The sequence below is a fragment of the Petaurus breviceps genome, unplaced genomic scaffold (assembly GCF_028583685.1).
Source record: "Petaurus breviceps papuanus isolate PSGF00001 unplaced genomic scaffold, PetGlider_PUasm1.0 138, whole genome shotgun sequence".
In the NCBI taxonomy this organism is placed as follows: Eukaryota; Metazoa; Chordata; class Mammalia; order Diprotodontia; family Petauridae; genus Petaurus; species Petaurus breviceps.
In genome coordinates this window covers 28,723,147-28,742,876 of record NW_027185694.1, presented here as the reverse complement: position 1 = coordinate 28,742,876, position 19,730 = coordinate 28,723,147, and the positions used below count along the sequence as shown (strand labels likewise).

General features: G+C 48.0%; 2 protein-coding genes across 2 annotated transcripts in view; one reads left to right on the top strand and one right to left on the bottom strand.

The window, feature by feature from the left end:
• TBL3 (transducin beta like 3) overlaps nt 1-9,655 on the bottom strand; it is a 130,174-nt gene extending 120,519 nt beyond the window's left edge. Inside the window, exon 1 of the mRNA XM_069062702.1 lies at nt 9,649-9,655. Coding sequence (XP_068918803.1) covers nt 9,649-9,655 — 7 coding nt within the window. The remainder of the gene's footprint in view (nt 1-9,648) is intronic.
• The window catches only part of HS3ST6 (heparan sulfate-glucosamine 3-sulfotransferase 6), a 36,192-nt gene continuing 17,598 nt past the window's right edge, over nt 1,137-19,730 (top strand). Inside the window, exon 1 of the mRNA XM_069062722.1 lies at nt 1,137-1,773. Within this exon, the coding sequence (XP_068918823.1) occupies nt 1,241-1,773 (533 nt within the window). The 5' untranslated portion in view covers nt 1,137-1,240. The remainder of the gene's footprint in view (nt 1,774-19,730) is intronic.

The window sequence follows — 19,730 nt, the reverse complement described above, 5'->3', positions numbered from 1 at the left end:
GTGTGTGTGTGTGTGTGTGTGTGTGTGTGTGTGTGTGTGTGTGTGTGCGCGTGTGTGTGTGCGCGCGCGCGCACGGACGGGGGGCGAGGAGGGGGTGGGGGTAACTCACAGGACGAAGCACCAAAGGACCCGGGAGAGGAAAAACGGCTCTGGGAGAAGCCTCAAATCTAAACCCAAGTGAAAGGCCGCAGTAGCAGATGCTGGTTTGAGAAACAAGTCTCACAAACCATAAGAAACTTCGCCCTTGCCTTTTTCTCTGTCCTGTTCCGACGCCCGGGAAAACAACCAGTTCTCTCTGTTGCCCCAGAGCTGGAGCCAGTTCAGCCCTGCCCGAGGCTGTATTCGGACTTGGACTCCTAAAATTATACACACGCACGTTCAGGCCCTTCTGGGACAGTGAACAGGGATGTCCCCCGCCCAGCTGTGCCCCCTCGAAGCAGTCGATGGCGACCCACTCACCTAGGACAACTTGTCACCTCTCACGCTCTCCAAAGACCCCCCCTCCCACTGGGTACCCTTCTGAGTTGGAAGAGAGGGAAAGAGTTAATCGGGGCTCCAGGGGAGCGGGACCCTGGTGGGGTGAGGGCGTGAAGGACTTAAGGAACCAGCCAGGTCCCGGAATTGGGAAAGCGCCAAGAGTCTGTCCAGGGTCTTTTCACGTGTCCTTATATTCTCCTGGAATGTGTGCCCAAATGTCCTATAATGTGTGTGCCTAGCGTCCGGTGTGTGTGTTTTTGTTCTCCCAGGAAGGCGTACATCTGGGGTATGTTCGTTCGGGTCACGTATCTACGCGTGTCTCCGAGGCCTGTGTTCTAGTGACTGTCCCAGGTTTGCAGCAATTCTATAGGAGGAGGTAGCGCGCTTGGGACCCTAAGGGGACTGTGTTCTCAGTTCCTCGCACCCCAAGCAGCAGGGGTTACCCAGGAGGCCGTAGCGTAGAAGGATTCTATAGGTAGCGGGAGGGTGGAGAGGGGGAAGCGCACTCCGGCAGGGTGAGGCGGGGCGGGCTCAAGTAGGGTCGGGGCGGGGCGGGGCAGGCAGGGGCGGGGGCTGCTGGGCCCCTCCTCGCCCTTCCCCACCCCTTCTCTCCTCCCCTGTTCCCTGCTGCCTCTGCCTGGGCCAGCCGGCGGCCGTGCAGAAGCCGAGACGCCCGGCTGAGAGAGCGCGGCCAGGGCCGGGATGCACGCTCCGCGCGGCGCTCCACGGCCCCTGCTCCGGGCTCCGGGCGCAACGAGGCTTCATGGGACGTAGCGGCGGCGGCGGCGGGGAAGGCAGCGGCGCGGGGGGCCCGGGGCTCCGGGCGCACCTCGGGGCGCTGCTCCGCGCGCCGCCCCGAGCGCCGCTGCTGCTCTCTGTGCTCCTGCTCGGCACCTACTTTTTCTATTGCCTGTCCGGCCCCTGCGCCGCTGCCCGCCCCCCGTCGCAGCCCGCCGCGCCCCCGGCCACCCGCACCCCACAGCCGCCGTCCTGGGCGCCGCGGCCCGGACGCCTTCTCCCAGCAACGGCAGCTGAGTCTGAGGAACCCGCAGAGCCCGAGACGGAGCGCGGCGCAGCTGGGGCTCCCCGAAGCCCTGGGACACCCGGTGGGGGCGGGCTGCCCTTAGCCAGCAGTTTCGGGAGCCGACGCTTCCCGCAGGCACTCATCGTGGGCGTGAAGAAGGGTGGCACGCGAGCCTTGCTCGAGTTTCTGAGGGTGCACCCCGACGTCCGAGCACTCGGAGCCGAGCCCCACTTCTTCGACAGGTGCTACAACAAGGGGCTCGCCTGGTACAGGTAAGCATCCCGCTGTCCTCCTCCTCGAACCTGGGGTAGGGATCTTAGACGGCCCAAGTCTGACTAGGGGTATGGTCACTTCTGAAGGCAGCTGGAATCTCCTGACCCCCTGCTTTCCTGTGAGATCCGTCTCATCTGGGACATTTTCTCCCGCCTCTCTCCTCTCTGGGACACCACCCTTTGAGATGATGCCCACTTCTCTTCAACTTTGTACACTTTTTTTTTCCCACTTCGGTACACTTCTTCCACTCCAGCCTCGGATCTCCTTTCCTCCTTCCAGTCAGATCCTTCTACTCCGCTGGGAACTGAGGCCTTCTGGTTTTCTTTTGGTAGGTTCAGGAAAAGTCTCCTCCGGGCACCCAGAAAGGCTTTTGCTCCTCACGTCATTTTCGACACCCTCCTTCCTCCGCCTTTCTTTTTTTGGGGGAAGAGGGAAAGCCCTCTATCACAATGTCCTTTGTAGCTAAGGCTGCTTAAAACAGTTTTTAAGGTCTGTCACAGGCAGTGAAGATAGGGGCTGGAGAGGGTGTTGCCCAGAAACTTTTAGCAGCTTGGAGAGAAGTGGGTCCCAGCAGTTCCGGAAGACTTTTAACGAACAGCCTGAAAGAGTAAGGTATCCTTCAAGACCCCACCCTCCCGGGCCAGGTCCTCCAGAAAGGATTGTCGTTCACGGGGAGGAAGGAAGAATTGTCCGTACCGACTGTGGCCCAGTATCTAATTAGGCCCCTGTGGAAAGCAGGGGAACAGTACAACCTCCTCAGATTTGGACATCGGAGGAATTTCTATATGTGTGTTGGGGGGGGGGGGGCGGAGAGTGTTCGCATGCTGTTGAATCTTTGAAACTAGCTTAAGAGAATTAGGTGGGGATGTAGGCTCAGGAGCCCACCACCTCCCTAACTTTGGTAGGAGCCTAGAGAAAGTCACTGAAGATGGGAGAGAGATGTAAGTAAGGAAGGGCGATCCATGACAGTAACAGAACCCCATAAGATCGGGGCTGGGGGAACCAAATCCGTTTCTAAGGAAAGGCAACGAAGACTTGAGATCCAGAAAGGGATCTCCTTTGCGTCTGTGTTGAAGCTGGTGACTAGAATTCAATCTTGTGAGTTTTTTGGTTTCTAAAGTCAGGGTAAGGAACTGGCCGAAGGCTTATGGAGGGTAGGGAATGGAGATGGTTTTTTATATCCTGGAGTGATATAAACATGTTTCCTATTAGCTGGGAAACCCCAAAATGCAGAAAGCCAAGGGTCTACTGGATTGCCAACTGGCAAAATGAGTGGCCAGGAGTTGCCTCTGACAGACACAGTTAGTTTTCTTGAGTGGAACTTAGGGAATAGTGCAGTAGAATGGGCACTGAATTGGGAGGGGGGGTGTCCACCCCTTTTGACCAGCTTGACTTTGGATAAATTACTTAATCTCTCTAGGCCTTAATTACAATTCCTGTGAGATAGTTTTATTAGATGATCTCTAATTCTGTGCTCTTGGATTGGGGGTGAATCTTCCCTGTTGGCTATTACTGTATTCACTGTATCTTTGCTGCTGGCCTGTTAGTAGCTTCTCTGGACCAGGAAGCAGCCCAAAGGGAGAGTCTTCCCATGACTGGAAGTCTTAACTAACCCTTTCTAATAGGGAAAGACATTGTGTTTGGGAAAGTGAATAGTCTTACAAAGCTTAAAGACCTTCCCTCTTGTGCTAAGCCTGCAGGGAGCTGCCCTCCCTGTTTGCCAGCTTTCAGGGATTCAGGCTTTGTTGAACCACACAGACAGGCAGCTCTAGGGGTTTTGGGGTCCGAGTGGACGTGCAAGAAATGTTTGGGAAATGAGTTGTCTCTCTGTTCACTCCTAACAAGTTCCATCAGGGCAATGTAAGTATGGGACGTTGTTTGAGGATAGGCAAAGCCCTTTGGCATTTTGGGGGCAGTTAGGAGACAGAAATGAACTGGTGTTGTGAGAACAATTTGTGTACAAAAATTTCTAGTGCTTTAGCACCCTGTTTTCTTTTTCTCACTCTGACTCTTTTCCCCAGAAGAGGGACTTGGAGCAATATCACCATGGCTTGAGGTAAAATCTGTGTCTCATAGCAGTTAGCAGGAAAGGGTCCCACAACTCCCCTGCTGACTCCTTTGACACAAGCAGAAATTAAGTACTGTTGCTGGAGGAAGCAGCTGGCCCAACATCAAGTGAATGAGCTTATGTAGTCCTGGAACTAATGCCACAGAAATGACTGGTCTGTGTCTGCTGGTCCTAGCCTGGACTGGCTAACCTGGAATTTGCTCCTCGGATTTTCCTTCCAATGTCAGGCACATAATTCTACATCCTGCACATTCTAGGTTTGGGGGGCCTTACAAGCCTATGGGCTTTGGGCTGAGCATGAGGGGAGAAGAGTGTTAAAGACATAATGCTTCCTGGGAAGGACTCAGAAGGCATCTTGGTATAGTAGAAAGAAGAGTAGAGTTGGCATCAAGATACCCTAGGTTTGAATTCTAGATCTGCTCTCACTACTTGTGAGGAGGTCTTGGGTATTTCACTCTCTGAACTTCAAGTTTCTTATGTGTAAAATGAGTAGGTTGTACTAGATGGTTTCTAAGATTCCTTCCAGCTCCTGTTTCTGTGATAAGCATATTGACTGGTGTTTTAATTAACAGGAAAGAGGTAGGTAGAGTGTCTGTGACTGTCAGAAATCCATAGACCCTACAGATGTTTGGTTTTCCCCTTTCTCTCTGCTTTAGTTTAGAAATGTGTGTATATGTGTGTGTGTCTGTCTGTCTGTCTGTCTATCTGTCCCAGTCCATCCATCTGTCTGTTTAGGGAGGGCTAGAGCCCTGCTTAGTTGTACTGAATGTTGTGGCCCAACCCACAAGGTGAAGTGAATCAAGGAGTTGATGTGGGTTTGAGAGAGGCGTGTGCGCGCGAGCGTGCTCGAGCATCCGGGTGAGCCCCCTCTCCAATTACAGGGTTACTCCATTAGCTTCAGGATTTAGTGTTATTGGCAGCTGGAAAGTGGAATTAAGGAGATGCCTCCAGGAGGAAGGGAAACTGAAGCCTTCTGATCTCTAAGATAGAGACTCAGTGTAGACATTTTGGTGTCCACCTACACACACACACACACACACACACACACACACGCTCAAGCCTCTCAAACCCAGATCCACTGGGCTCTAATAGTGTACTGTGTGTATCTGCCAAGATAGTCATCTCCTTGGTGAGAACAGCACCAGCGCTAGCCCCACCCCGGTTTCTTTCCTTTGTACTTTCTTGATGGTCAGACCATAGGACTATATTAAATTGACTCTAATTTATCTTGGAGATTAGACCATCTTATCAATTATTGGATTTATAATTGTAAAGGCAGCTCATGTATGTCCAACACTTGGCAATTTACACAATGCTTTCCTCACAACAACTTTCTGAGTGTGGGGAATATACCCTCATTGTATCCATTTTACAGATGAGAATGTGAGCATCTTGGGAGTAAGGATTGTTTCTTTCTCCAGAACCTAGCATAGTAGGTGCTTAATTGATTTGATTGAGAAAACTGAGGCTTAGAGGAGAAGTTCAGTGACTTCTTAGTGTCACACAGTAAATGTTAGGTTTCCTGACTCCCAGTTGGATGTTCTTTCTATTATACCAGTTCCAGCCCAGTTTCCCTCTGATGCCTGGTGGCCCCAACTGCCTGGTCCATGTGGACCTGGGTAATGAATATGCTTTGTGCACTGGCTAGACTTACTTTCTCTATGTGGAGCATAAACTCCTAGAGGGCAGGAATGACTTCATTTGAATGTACCATGCTTTGCACTAGGTCTGTGCTTATTAAGAAAAGTTTGTTGAATGGAATTATGTTGAAAGCACTTCTGATGATAATTACCCTCTTGAGCTTTCCAGACTAATCTGGAAGAAGGCTATGGGTGGTAGAAAGTTTTCTGGATGGGGACCGAATTCCGATTGCAATTTTATCTCACTCTGTGACCTTGGGCTAGTCAATTCCTGTCTGGGTTCCTATCTCCCCTTATAGCAATGAAGGAATTTGGACCAGATGATCTTTAAGGTACCTTCCAACTCTGACAGTCTGATTTGTAGATTGTCTGTCCTCCTTCCTCCCTTCCTCTCCCCCCACCTCCCCCAAGATAAATGACTATAGTTTTTTTTTTCCTCCTAACCTTTTAGCCCTTGAGTTTATACTGATAATGATATAGAAGCCTTTTTTTTTTTTTTAGTGGTTCTGGGTTCATGTATCACAGCCCTATCAATCTCTTAAGGAGTGTCACTGAGCAGGGGCCTGTCTGAGACCTCTTTTAGGCGGAAGAGAGGGTCAGAGGAGACAGTTTTTAGCTTGCAGGAAGCAGGTATGTCTGTTCAGGAGGGAACAGCTATATTTCCCCCAGCATTCCTAATGGTCCATGTTTATGGGAAGAGTCAGTTCTCTGTTCTCAAGAGGTAACCTAGACTTCTCTGGGACTGGGTAGGAAAGTTTGGAAATAAGTATTTCTGCTTGAAGGTACTGATAAAGATTATCTTGGGGATCCTTTTTATTTAAATTCAAATTTATTTTCAATTGTGAATTCTCTCCTAGACTCTCCCTCCCCTTCCCCCACCAACTGAGGAGGCTAGAAAAACAAAACCGTTACAAATATGTATAGTCATGCAAAACAAATTCTTGGGGAGTCTTTTATGTAGGGTAGGTAAAACCACATTGCCTCTGCATAATGGAAGAGATGGTTCCTGAGAAACAAAGCCCTCTACACACATTCTAGACTTCCAGAATGGCAGATCTGGGAGAGTCCTTTGGGGTCATCTGGTACAATTCCCTCAGTTTACAGATGGTGAAATTGAAAAAGGGATAGGGGTTTATTAGCGGGTCACTTTGAAAATGAGAGGTGGTTGGAACTAGAACTTCCAGTCCCAGACTCTAAATCTCCCCAGGAAGTCTTTGGTTTTATCCAGAGGTACTGTTATTCCCTCTACCTTCCTCCTCCTCCTCTCCATCAAGCAGATTCAATTTCAGCTATAGTCCTATAGAGTTGTAAGAGACCTCAGAGACCCTCTAATCCAACCTTCTTATTTTACAGATGAAAAAACAGGCTCTGAGGTCAAGTGGCTTGCCTAAGGTAGTAATTAATTAGGAAAGGGAAGATAGGAACCTGGGCTCCAGTCCACTTTAATTTAAAGAATTAGCATAAAACTGGAGATCATTTGAAGAGACAGACAAGGAGAAGATAGTTGGGACTCACACCAAAGGTTGAGGAGTTCCTACCTCTTTCATGTGGATGATGAACATTTCTGGAATTTCTTCCACAATCCTGTTGGTTCAAGTGAAGAAATCCAAGCCTGCCAACTCTGGCAGTCAGTGGAAAGGGACTGGGCCAGGCCCTCATTTATTGATTGAAACACAGTGTCAATAACCACTCTGACCCCCCAGGGATTGGTCCTGTCTCTAATGATCTTTGTCCCATTCTGAAATAATCCTGTTGTCTCTTCAGGTCATTTCTTCCCCCTGAAGTTAAGAAAATCTCAATGGCTGTCCTAATTTCCAAGAGCCTTGGCTGGTCTAATAGGGTCTTTAGATGCCTGAGCTAAAGTGGATTTTGCTACTTAGCTCTGCCCAGGAATCCTGAAGCAAATAATTATAGCTGCTCACTCTGAGGAGGAAGTAGGATAGGGCAGGAAGCTATGGGGAAGCCTGAATGTTAATTGGAGCCCATATTTAAGAGCTTATTACTGACCTTTGAGAAGTTTTGACTGTATTAAGCTTGGGTGGGGATTGAGAACTTGGCTAATGAAAGGGTTGAGCAAAGGCACATTAATACCAGGGTTTAGCCCTAAAACAGTTTTCAAAGAGTCCTTAGAATCTGACTGCCTCACCCTGCTGTCTTGCTGGGAGCCATTTGGAAGGGTAGCCTGCTTTGGACTGGGGGTGCCCGCCCAGGAAGGAAGGTCCTTAGGGTGAGGGGCAGGGCCATAGCCAGGGCTGCCTGGCTCAGCCACCAACCAGAGCTCAGTGTTAGAGTGGAGGCCGTCTCTAAAGCCTCCAAGAAGTTTGTTTTGCTTGTATCTGAGTGGGGAACATAGGAGTATAAGTGATTGTGGGTATGTGAGGGTGTGAAAGTGTTATGTGGGTGCTTTTTTCCCCCTTAATATGTTTATATGGGTCTGTGAGTTCATAATGGGGTGTTTGTATGTGCATATGAATGTACTTGTTGGCACAACTGGTGTTTGTGATTGGAAAAGTGTATTTTTTTAGTGCATTCAACAAATTTGAAATATTTTCATCTTGTGATAATACTAATATCTAGCATTTATATAGTTGTTTATATTTAAGTTTACCAAGTGCTCTTTATGTGTTATTTTGTTTGATCCTCACAACAACCCAGTGAGACTGAAGTGAAGAGACTTGACCAGAGTTAGCCAGAGTCACATTTGAACTCAGGTCTCCCTGACTTCAAGGTATGTACAGCTCCACCTAGCTGCCCCTTGGTGGAGAGGCAGCCATTCAGTAGATTGGAGGTAGGTGGACTAGGTTAGAGGAGAGAGAGGCACAGTTTCAGGGACCTGAGTTCTTGGTTTAACTGGGCTGACTGGCAGTTCCTACTTACCCACTTCCCTGCCTGAAAGACTCTCCCCTGTCCTATGCTGTCTTCGAATAGCCATCTTGTTTTAGCCTTTTTCTGAGGGAGGGTCTACCTGGTATGGATGTCCCCATAGGGCAAATGATGGGCAGAATTTTGCCATTCGAGTGGATCTCCAGCAAAGATGGTAGGAAGCCCCCAAGTCCTTGGAGGCCAAGTGCATTAGGGTCAGACCCAAGGGGGTCATGGGGAATCCAAACTTCAGGGAATTGATGAGGGGGAAGAAGGAGAATTGCATTAATATAGTCACTGGGGTCTTATTACTAATCAGCATGCATTAGTCTACAGGGAACAGACGTGACCTCATTAAATGCCCCTACTGATGATCAGGGCCTTATTGATTCATTGAGTGGTCTGGAGATCATCCCTGGCCCTCCTTACCCCTGATTCAGCCCACACAGCAGAAGTTTGAGCCTGGAGGCAGCCGTCTGTGAATGCTACTATTTGCAGACGTGGTACCTGAGGATGCCTTGGGCCTGTCTACATATTGGAGAGTATATGTTTGTATGTGTGAACGTGTGACTCCCATACATTGACTCACAGTGCTCCCCCGAGCACACGCCTGTGGCTGCTGCCTGCTCTGAAGTCACTATTGTAATCTTCTGCTCTGTGACCCTTGGCTAATTGGAACAGCTTCAGAGGGGGCAGCTGTTGAGTGAAGCGGGTGGGAGGGGGTGGCCCCCCAGGGAGCAATCCTTCTGGATGGGCACCATATGGTAGAGCCACTGGGCCGAATGCAACAGAGATAGCCCTGGGCTCTCTCTCTCTTTCCACAGCAGTGAGTTACAACCCTTAAGACCTTTAGGGAAGGGGACTTTGGGTCAGGGGATGGGGACAAGGATAGGGGAAAGAGGCCCAGAGTGTCAGATACCCAGCAGGTCAATGATGGAGAGTAGGACTTGAAACCTATGAGTCCTTGAATACCAGTCCCTGGTTAAAAAGTTGAACATCCCTTCCCATTCCTTTCCTCCCCTTCCCACTCCCCCCCCCCTTTCCCTTCCAGGGGAACTGCTTTTTCTGTGTGCAGTGACCTTCCCTCCATCCTTCTTTCTGTCCTTTCTTTTTGGTTATTCAGAGCTTCTGGGGGTGGGGAACAGAGTGGGGTTCCTTAGGCCTCCAGCCCAGCTTGTGGGGGCAGGGCTTTCTACTTAGAGAAGGGACTAGAGTATATTTGAATTCAGGCTGGACCAGGGGTGGAAAGCTGCTCTCCCCCCTTCCACCTGCCCCCCCCCCCCCCCCCCCCCCCCCCCCCCCGCCTCCCATGTACTCACCCAAGGACCATTTTTCCTCTTCTCTCCTTTCTTCTCCCTGCAACCCCTATCCCCAAAACTAGAAGGGAGGGGAGGGGCATGGTTATAACACTGTGGCCATTAATAGACTCTAGAAGGGTGGGTGTGGGGTGACAGCATCTCAGTGTCTCTTTCCCTCTTCAGCCTCAGATTTAGTCAGTCCCCACCTCCTCCAGGTTGGATACAAAGGCTCCTGGAGCCCTGCCAGAAAGGACCTGACATCCCCAAACACTGAAAGGGATCGTTGAGTTGGCCTGGGGCCAAGTGGGATCTTTGACCAAGTGGGGCACCTATAACCTGCTAATCCAATTTACCTGAAGTTCTTTTGCAGAGCTACAGAGTAGATTTTATATCTAAAATAGTATGATTGGATGATTCACAGTGGAGGGGATAGGAGAGTACCCTCCCTTTCTGTTGCTTTGTTCCCTGAAATACAGGCCACACCCCTCTAGGGGGACCTTATGCAGATGCAACTCCTCTGGTATTATAGGGTTTTCTTTGCTATTCAAGCCTCTCTCTGAGTCTCAGCCCCAAGCCCAGGCTAGGGGGAGGGGAGATGATGGGGGAGACAGGGCTATTTATCTGTAATGAGGATGGTAATCCAGGTCCCACCCACATCCCAGGGTTCTCTTCCATCCCCAGGATAAGGGCCATTTGTTAAAATGATACTAATTACTGTGGTCCCAGAGTTAACTGAGTGGGGGTCCAGGAGCAATATTCCATTTGGGCCCTCGTAGTGTTGGTACCTATGGAGTGATGTAAGAAAACTTACTGGACCTGAAGTCAGGGATTTGAATCTTGGCTCTGCTGTTTATTAGCAATATGACATTGGGCAAATCGATTTACCTCTGAGGGCTTCAGTTTGCCCATATGTAAAATGAGGAGTTTGGGACTAGATCTCCAGGGTCTCTTTCAGCTGTAGCTGTCTATGAGTCTTTCGAGGGAGGGACCGTCCATTCTATTGCCTGTCTGGGTAACTTATCTGGACGGTCAGGCGAGACTGAGGGAGCAGTTGGTCGCCTGGGGCTTGATGAAAGCCACAGGGAAATGCATACCAGATGTGGATCAGCAGAGATAATTTGTTAGACAATTTGTAAGATGCTGGTTGTATGGGGGTGTGGTTCCCCCTCAGCCCCCTGGACTCAGACCCTGGCCCCCTCCCCAAAGGGAAGAGAGGGGCCTTTGGAGTGGTATTAGGGGAAAGTACCTGCTAGGAGACTGGGGATTTTAGGCAGAAATTTCCATTCTGCTTCTATCCCCCATGGGCAGGGAACCATATTCACTATGGTGTTAGGTGTGATAGGAGGTGACTATGTCCCTTTTCCCTTTTTCTCCTAGTCCAGAGAAGCCTCTTAACTGGGGCCCTATGAGGGGGAGGGTACACAGAAGTGACTCTGAGAGCTCTTGTAATTGGTCAAGATTAGCTGTGCCATCTCCAGCCTGCTGACCACTGTAGATACCCCTTGAGGGGATATTCCTCTGGATGGAGGAGGCCCGGTTTGGAATTAGAGCCCTTTTCTGGAAGCCTAAAACAAAGGAGGCCATGGACTGGCATGTATCTGGTAAGAGTCCTGAAACTTGTGAAAAGAATGGTTTTTAAGGTTTACAGAGTACTTGGAGTCTTAGTATTATCACAATGCTAAGAGAATAGAATAGTGTGGTTATTATCCCCAGCTGATCCTATCCCCTCCCTTCTGGGTGGTAGTAGTTGGATTGAAGTGAGAGTCAGGAATTATTTTGGGGGGAACCATCTCTGGACTCTGGTGCTCCATCCCACTTAGGTGAGTGATCATACCATAAAAGGACCAGGAGGGCTCAGGAAAAGGAGATAATCTTGGAGAGTTGGGCTGGTGGGAGAAGGCTTCCTGGGGAAGGCCTAGTTTTGAAGCATGTTGCACAAGTCATGTTACCTTCATTTTAATCAACCTATAAAATGAGAGGTTTTGAACAGATCTTCCAGGTTACTTTCAGCTCTAGGGGTTTGAGTATGAACAAAGGGACTCATGGACCCATACTGCTTATCCTGTTGAAGACAGGGAGTCCCACAGGCAGTAGGGTAGGGGATGGCAGTGGATTTGGGGAGGAGCAGCATTAGCCTCTCAAATTTAGGACACCATGAATTCATCTTAATGGGTCAGGAACCACAAACATTTGGTTCTGGATGATTGTTTGTCACTAACCCAAGGGCTCATCCTTTTCTCCCTCCAGCACTTAAGCCATCCCTCAAAGAATCGAGCTGTGACTGTGCTGGGGAGACTGGAAACAGAGCAGCAGACTAGGAAACTTCAGAAGCTGTTTCTGATTAATTTCCCCTTTCTTGTCGATTTTTCTTTCCAGAAAAGAAGGGGGAAAGGGAGAAGGGGGGAGTTGGTAATCTATCCGGGTTTGAAGAGGGTAATCGGTTTTCAAATAGGCGGGGAACGGAAAGGAAATCCCTAGCCAGTTTCAAGTTGTAGCCGACCCTGAAATCCTGCAGGGCTTCCTGGAGCTGGGGGAGCCTAGCTGCTGCTGAGGCCGGCCCTTTGTCCGGAAGAGAAAGATTTTCTGATCTAAAAATTTTGGAGTCAGTTTTTCTCCCTTGAATTCTCCACCTGACCCCCAGGATTGGGGAAGGGGAGGGGAAGGTGGCTCTGGGGAGATGCTGCTTTGTTTCCGGTTCTGGGGCCGAGTATTCCCAGGATCTCTGGAAACAAGGCAGACTTTTCCACTGGGGGTAGGATTGGGGGAAGGGTGTCTTCCTGAGTAGTGCTTCAGATGCAGGATGGGAAGGTGAACCAGTCCCCTAGGGCTGCTTGCAGACTCATTGTCTCCTTGATACACAGAACCCAGGTTGAAGATGGGACTGACCTAAAAGGTAAAGTGCGTGTGTATGTGGGTGTATGTAAAGGGGTGTGTGTGTGTATGTGTATGTGTGTGTGTGTGTGTGTGTGTGTGTGTGTGTGAGTGAGAGGGAGAGATATGGTGGGAAAAGTTGAGGCTTCACACCTGTAAAGACAGTGTGGTACAGTGGAAAAAACCACTAGTTTTGGGTTTATGTCCTGCTGTCTCACTCTCTTACCTGTGTAACCTCCAGCAAATCACTTAATGTCCCTTGGTCTCAGTTTCCTCATCTGTAAAATGGTAGACCCTGAGGTCCCTTCTGGCTCAAAATCTGTGATGCTGTGATTCTATTGAAGGTGCTGGGACAGGATTAGGTCTCAAAGACTTTGGGATGGGCAAGTTTGTGTGGCCGAGGGTAGGAAGGGGAAACTGAATAGCTTCCCACGTCCCCAGCCCCCAAGTATGGGCTCACCTAGGCAGAACTCAAGCAGGAATTCTTCCAGACTGGTTCAGCCCTGTGTGACAGTCAATGGGAAGGAAAGGGAGACCGAGGCCACAGTATCCCATCCAGATGGTCTGATTGGGGGGGGGGGGGTTAGTCAGAGTTTAATCTACTCTCAGGGGCAGTTGTGTTGGTTTGGGATAGGTCCTGGGGAAACAAAGTCTCAGTAAAAAGAAATGATTCTGGAAAGTCACTAGCAATGCCTCCAGTTTTAGGCCCAAGGGAACCTCCCTGGATACTCCAGCTATTTCTTATCTGGTTTCATTCTACTTCTCCTGCCCCCGGGGTCAGCTTAGTAGCAGCCTTGTCAACCACATGATTGTGGTTGTCTTCTATTTTTTTGATCAGTAAAAGGAAGTCACACTCTAAGTAATTGAAAAACCAATGAAGGTCCCCAGAGAACAGATAATGAAACATACCTCCCACCTCATGGCAGAGAGCAAAGACTGCTAGGGCAGAATTTTGTGTACATTGTCAGATGTGGTCACTTAATTGTTTTCCTTTGTCAGAGGGAGTTCTGTCCTGGGGGAGGGTTAAAATGACTGAGATAATAAAGATGAGGCATTACTGAAATACATTTTTTTAAGTTGATGAAACCTCTTCCCCCTCCAAAACACACATATATGTGTGCACACATATACCCATTTTGCAGATGCTAGCCCAGAGGCAGATAGTCTAGGGAATTGACAGAGACAGAGCTAGGACCCCTAGCTGTGCATTCCCACACCTCTTTTTGGCAGCTGGGCTGTTCTTTTATCTCAAGGGTTGAAACTGGTGACCCTAATGATTTGTTTAGTGTCAGAACACCCAGGGTTCCTCCCAGCTTCCCACCACCCTTTCTTTCTTCTGCTAATCCCCCACGTGCCTAGACTGAGGGTAGGGAAGCCTCAGTTTCTCTTGGAGTCAAGTCTCTGGTATCCTGCCTCCTGCTTGGGGTCCAGAAGGGAAATTCTTCCAGTAGCCCATTCCCAGAGTTGTAAGGTTTGGGTGGCAGAGACATAACCCAATGCTTCACTGCAAAGGGAGTAGGATTAGGAGGTTGAGCCCCCTACTCAGATAACCAGTGCTGTTTGTCTGCTGTGTGAGAACCTTGAGCTGGAAGGAAGGCCCAGCTGTCCCTGGCTCCTGGATCTAAGGGAGCCTACCCCCCTCCCAACCCTCTCCTGAAACAATGGTACTAAATTGGATTGGTAACAAATCCCTTCTGGCCTCCTCCTGGAGGGCTGTTTCAAGCCAGAGTACAGAAATGCTTCTTCTCTCACCATCCCCCCATCCCTTGTGCTGTATTCCAGTCCTGTTAGAAAGCATTCCCTGGGAGCACTGGGGCTGCTAAATTGGGGGTTTGCTTGGGGGGAGAGAGACAGGCACACACATTTGCTCACTGCCTCTCTGGTTTAGATTAAGAATACCAAAAGCAGTTGTTCATTGTAGGCCCATGGCCCCCACCCAGCCACAGATAGGAAGGGCTCCAAGGGCTCAGGACAGTGGGAAGAGGTATAACAGGGAAGTCTCACTCTGTTCTTCAGTCCTTGATTTCCTCACCCGTCCAAGTCCCACCTTTGGTCAGTCATTATAGAGCACACTTCATTAAAGCTCACTTGGTAACTTTATTTGTGAATTATTTATTAATCATGTCCTGTGTGCAAAAAAAAGGTATTAAATTTGCCTAGTGGAGTTTATCCTTTAGTGGAGATAAGACACCAACACAGATAATGTATAGTACCATAATTAATATGATAGAGAATTGCAGAAGAAAGCAAGGTTTGGAGGTGGAGGGGAAAGTCACTACAGATGGGACATCAGGGGAGGCTTCATGGGGGAGGTAGCTTTAAAGGATGGGCCAGGGAAGGGGGTGGGAATTATAAGCATAAGGAATAGGGTGAGCAAGAAGGCAAGAGTGCATATGGCATGTTTGGATAATAGAGAATGGACCAGTTTAATGAGAGCATAGAGTACCAGGGGAAGTAGAATTATGCAAGGCTGGAAAGGTGGGATAACTCCAGACCACAGTGGACTGTGAGGACTAGCCTGGGCAAAGGAATTGGAACATCATTTGGGAGGCAATGTCGGGTCTGGGGTAAGTTAATCTTTTTCAGTACCTGATTTAGGACTCAAGGATCATGGACTACTTGGGCCCCCTGGACTGGATGAGTCAGCATTCAGGCTCCCCTAGTACTTTGTCGAAGTCTGGCTTTGGAATCCACCACGTCTTCCCTTATTTCTGTCTCTTCCTTCTTTCAGCTTGTTTAATTTTCAGAGTGTATGGCTTTCTGTGGAGGTCTGGGGACGGCAGGACTGCAGAATCTTAGGCCTTGAAGGGATCACAGGTTCATGTTCAGAGCTGGAAGGGACCTTAGAGGCCATCTAGTCCAATCTCCTTACTTTACAGATGGGGAAACCAAGCCTCAAAGACAGCTACTAAAGTTCAGAAACAGGATTTGAACCCAGGTTTTCCTTACTCCAAGCCCAGCTCTTTATAGCGTGCAGTGCCATGCTCCCTAAGGTCATCTAGTTCAGCCCTTTGTAGGTGAGGAAATTGAAGTCCAGAGTTATTAAATGATTTTTTTTTCAGGCTACCCAGATGATATTGGCAGTCAGAATTTGAACTCTCTTCCCCGACTCCAAATCCAGCACTCCAAGATAACTGGGAGGGCTATCTGCTCTCTTACTATACAGTATGGTGAGAGGGGTGAAGGACTAAGAGAAACTAGCAGCCAGCCCTTTTAGTCCACTAGTTTTCTGCTTAGGAAAGTAGCTGCTTTTGTTAGTTATCATGCCAAACACTAATGAACTCAGGTACTTGTTGTGTGGGCCCTTTTGAAGGAGAACCATTTGGATTTGTTATAACTATAGGTTTATGAAAAGCTACACTCTATTTTATATACTATATTGGTACACCACAGAGGCCTATTATTTTTTTTGGAGGGAGGTAGGGGAGGGCAATCAGGATTAAGTGACTTGCCCAGGGTCACATAGCTAGTATGTATCTGAAGTTGGATTTGAACTCAGGTCCTCTTGACTCTATCCACTGCACCACCTAGCTGCCCCAGAAGACTTCTTTTGTGCCTTGTGGTATGGAGGTGATTCTGGGTTCCTGAAGGCTCTTCTAGTGGAACATAAGTTCTTCAATTTCTACCATGCTGGAAAATCTTTGAGTAAATCTTTCTCAATGACAGATTGAGTCTACTGGTACAGGTTAGAATCTAGCCAGGTACAAAGGAGCTCATCACCTTTTAAGGAACTGGTTGTCGTGGAAATCCATGGAGCAAAAAACAAAATGGCTCTTAGTCCTATGTAAGTCCAGGATCCTCTTCTATAGTACCAGGGGCAGAGAGGAGGAAAAGATGGCAGAAGATACTTTAAAAATGCGAGATTTTTAGACAGGCTTAACTGTAGGTACAGAGATTATTGTCCAATGGTCAGTGATGACATACCTCTAGGATTATTTGAACCACATTAGAATTGATATTCTTGTGATAAACAAAACGAGAAGACAAGGAAGTTGTAACTAAATGAAAGGAAATACGGCTCCCAGGCTGTCCCTGGAGAGGGACAAAGAGCTGGTTTCTTCAGGCACCCAGAGGACATGAAAACCATCATTTTGTGGAACATTTGGATTATTTTGTTGCTGTGCTCATGATGACCATGGCTAAAAAAAGACTGCCTTGAAGATGATTCCAACTTGTGTGCCAGCATCAGTTAATGGATGAAGAAATTCTATGATGAACTTGACACAACCCTTCAAACCAAGTTAAGCAGTAGAGTCTGGCACTTGGTGACTTCAGTGTGGACAGAAGAAGATGGCCGGGAAAAAAAAAAAAGTATGTTGGAAAATGTCACTCAGGTTTGAGCACTAAAAGAGGGGATGTAGGTGCCTAAGAAACCTCTGATACATCTCTATACCATTAATGCTTACTTCCAGAAAAGAGTCAAGGCACTGAAAATGATGAGCCCTGAATAGTATCTGTTCTGGATATATCTGGAGAGACAGGAAATGATCACTTAGTTTAGTCTGTCTTAGTTTAGTCCTGTCTTGTTTGGTCCATTGATTAGTCAGAGCAAGGGTCAAAATCAACACCAAATTAGGAAAAGGGACAAAGATGGGAAGATACTGTGAACAATTGCAAAAGCTTCAACCTAGCTGTTCAAATGAGTGGTTGATATAAGAAACAAGGGGGAGAGGCAGAAAAAAGGCAAAGAAATTGACTTTGACTGTGACCCCTGTAAAAGTTTAACCAGTATAAAGCAAGAACCCAGAAAAGGAAATTTTAAAAAGTGACTAGAAACTGCCCGAGGTTGCAAATGTGATACATGTTTGCCCAGTAGAGAGACATGATAGCCAATTTAATACTAATACTGCTGCTACTACTACTACTATTACTACTACTAGGATTAATATAGAACTTTGAGGTTTGCAAACTGCTTTGCAAGTATTATCTCATTTGATATTGAGTCTCACAATACTAGGAGGTAGATGCTATTGTTACCCCCTTGTTTTATAGATGAGGAAACTGAGGCAGATAGAGGTTAAGTGACTTGTCCAGGATCACACAGCTAGTGAGTATTTGAGACTGGATTTGAACTCAGGTCCAATGCTCTATTTATTGTATCTCATTTGTAAAGTAGTTTGGAGGAGGAAGACAGATAACTGGCAGCATTGCTTTATTAAAAGCAAAAATGAGTCTGGAAAATGTGGTGTCAGATATAATCAAGTCATAGTACTCCTGAGAGTTTTCCAGAGATGCCACGGGGTGATAGATAAGGTTCTGGACTATGTCCTTACTACCACAGACACAACACAAACAATAGCAACAACTCCCCTTTAGGGTTCATAGAGTACTTTCCTTATAACAAAGTAGGTAGTTTTGGGTATTTCTGTCTGTTTTAAAGATGAGAAAACTCAATCCCAGAGAAATGAAGTGCTTTGCCCAAAGAAGCACAGCTAATGAGTGGCAGAAATGTGACCAGACCCCAAGGCCTCTCTCCAAAGCCACTTTTTTTTTTCTGTTGTACCAGGTTCTGCTGGTCTCCCCCAGCAGCCCAAACTATGGTGATTGCTGCCCCACCAGCCCCCACACGTAGGTTAGAGGAGCCTGTGCTAAACTGAATTCAACAAATATGTTTTAGATACAAAGGGGATCAAGGACACAAGGAGAGGATTTGGTCTCAGCCACCTTTCCCTCAGCTGATCCAGTAAAGGAGACTAAGATGGTGTGGCCCTCAGAGCTTTGGAGAGCTGTCAGCAGAAACATGCAGGCATATATATGCACAGACACCCACGTGCAAACATGTGTTTCTGGGATAGCTGTTGGGGGTAGTGAAACAGGACTGAGTGGGACTGGCAGTGATCATGTAGAGCTCTCAGAGGACTGTCTGACCATGAGCAAAACACCTTCCATCTCTGGGCTTCACTTTCCTTAGCTCTCAGAGGAGACAAGAAGAGGTCCAGTGCTGGTTGAAACTCCAAGGGCACCCTGGGCAGTAGTCTTGGCCCCCCACCAGAGAGATCAGATCATACAGTGCATGAGGGTTTTGGAATCCAAGGACCTGGGTTACCTACTAACTGTGGGATCAGAGATAAGTCACTTAACTTTTCTTGGCCTCACTTTCCTCATCTGTAAAATGGGAGGGTTGGATGAGATGATTTCTAAGGTCTCTTCAAGTCCTATATCTGTGATACTGCTCTCCTAGGGAGCCTGTGGGTATTCTCTGCTCCCTCTCTCCCCAGCCTCTTGCTATGGGGTCAGCTCCAGGGAAGAGCAGTGGCCTAGGGTAGGAGGGGCAGAACCCGTCCCCAGGGCCTCTAAGGTTCTTCCTCTCTAGCACTGGCTTTTGCTGCTGGAAAATCCCAGACTGGACCAGGAACAAGTGTATGCAATCACGGACATTTATCTTGTGCTTCAAGGTCTGTCAAATGTCTCATGCATGCATTTTCTCATGGGCTCCTCCCGACAAGCTCATAGAGTAAGTACAGTGCTACAGGTCTTGATCTTCCCATTGCAGGTGAAGAAATTGAGACTTGGGTGAAGTGACATGCCCATTGTCACACAGCTTGTAGGTGTCTGAGAGGGCTTTCTCTCCAGTTCTCTCATACCCCCAAATCCAGTGCCTTCTTCACGTCACATCTTCCTCATTCTAGCAACTCCTTATTACTTCTAGTATCAAATGTAAAACCTCTACTTGACTTTTAAGGCCCTCCATAGCCTAGGCCTCTCCTACCTTCAGTCTTCTTGCATCTTACTCCCCCTGCCCCAATATTCTACAACCCAGTGACACTGGTCTCAGTGCTACTGATTCGAAACACTCCATCTCACCTGCCTGGACCGCTCTCCCCCCTCACCTCCATCTTCTGACTTCCCTGGCTTCCTTCTGTGCTCAGCTAAAGTCTCTCCTTCTGTAGGACACTTTTCCCAGTTCTCCTTATTGCTAGGGCCTTCTCTCTGACATGATCTCCAATATAACCTGTATATATTTTTCTATAAACATAGTTGTTTGCATGTTGTCTCCCCTCATTATTCTCAAATGAGGACCAAATGAAATATTTGGAAAGTGCTTGGCACAATGCCTGGCACATAGTAGGCCTTGTATAAATCCTTCCTTCCTCCCTCCTTCCCTCCCTCCCTTCCTTCTTTTCTTCTTTCCTTCTTTCCTTCCTCCCTCCCTTCTTTTCCCTCCCTCCCTTCTTTCTTTCTTTCTTTCTTTCTTTCTTTCTTTCTTTCTTTCTTTC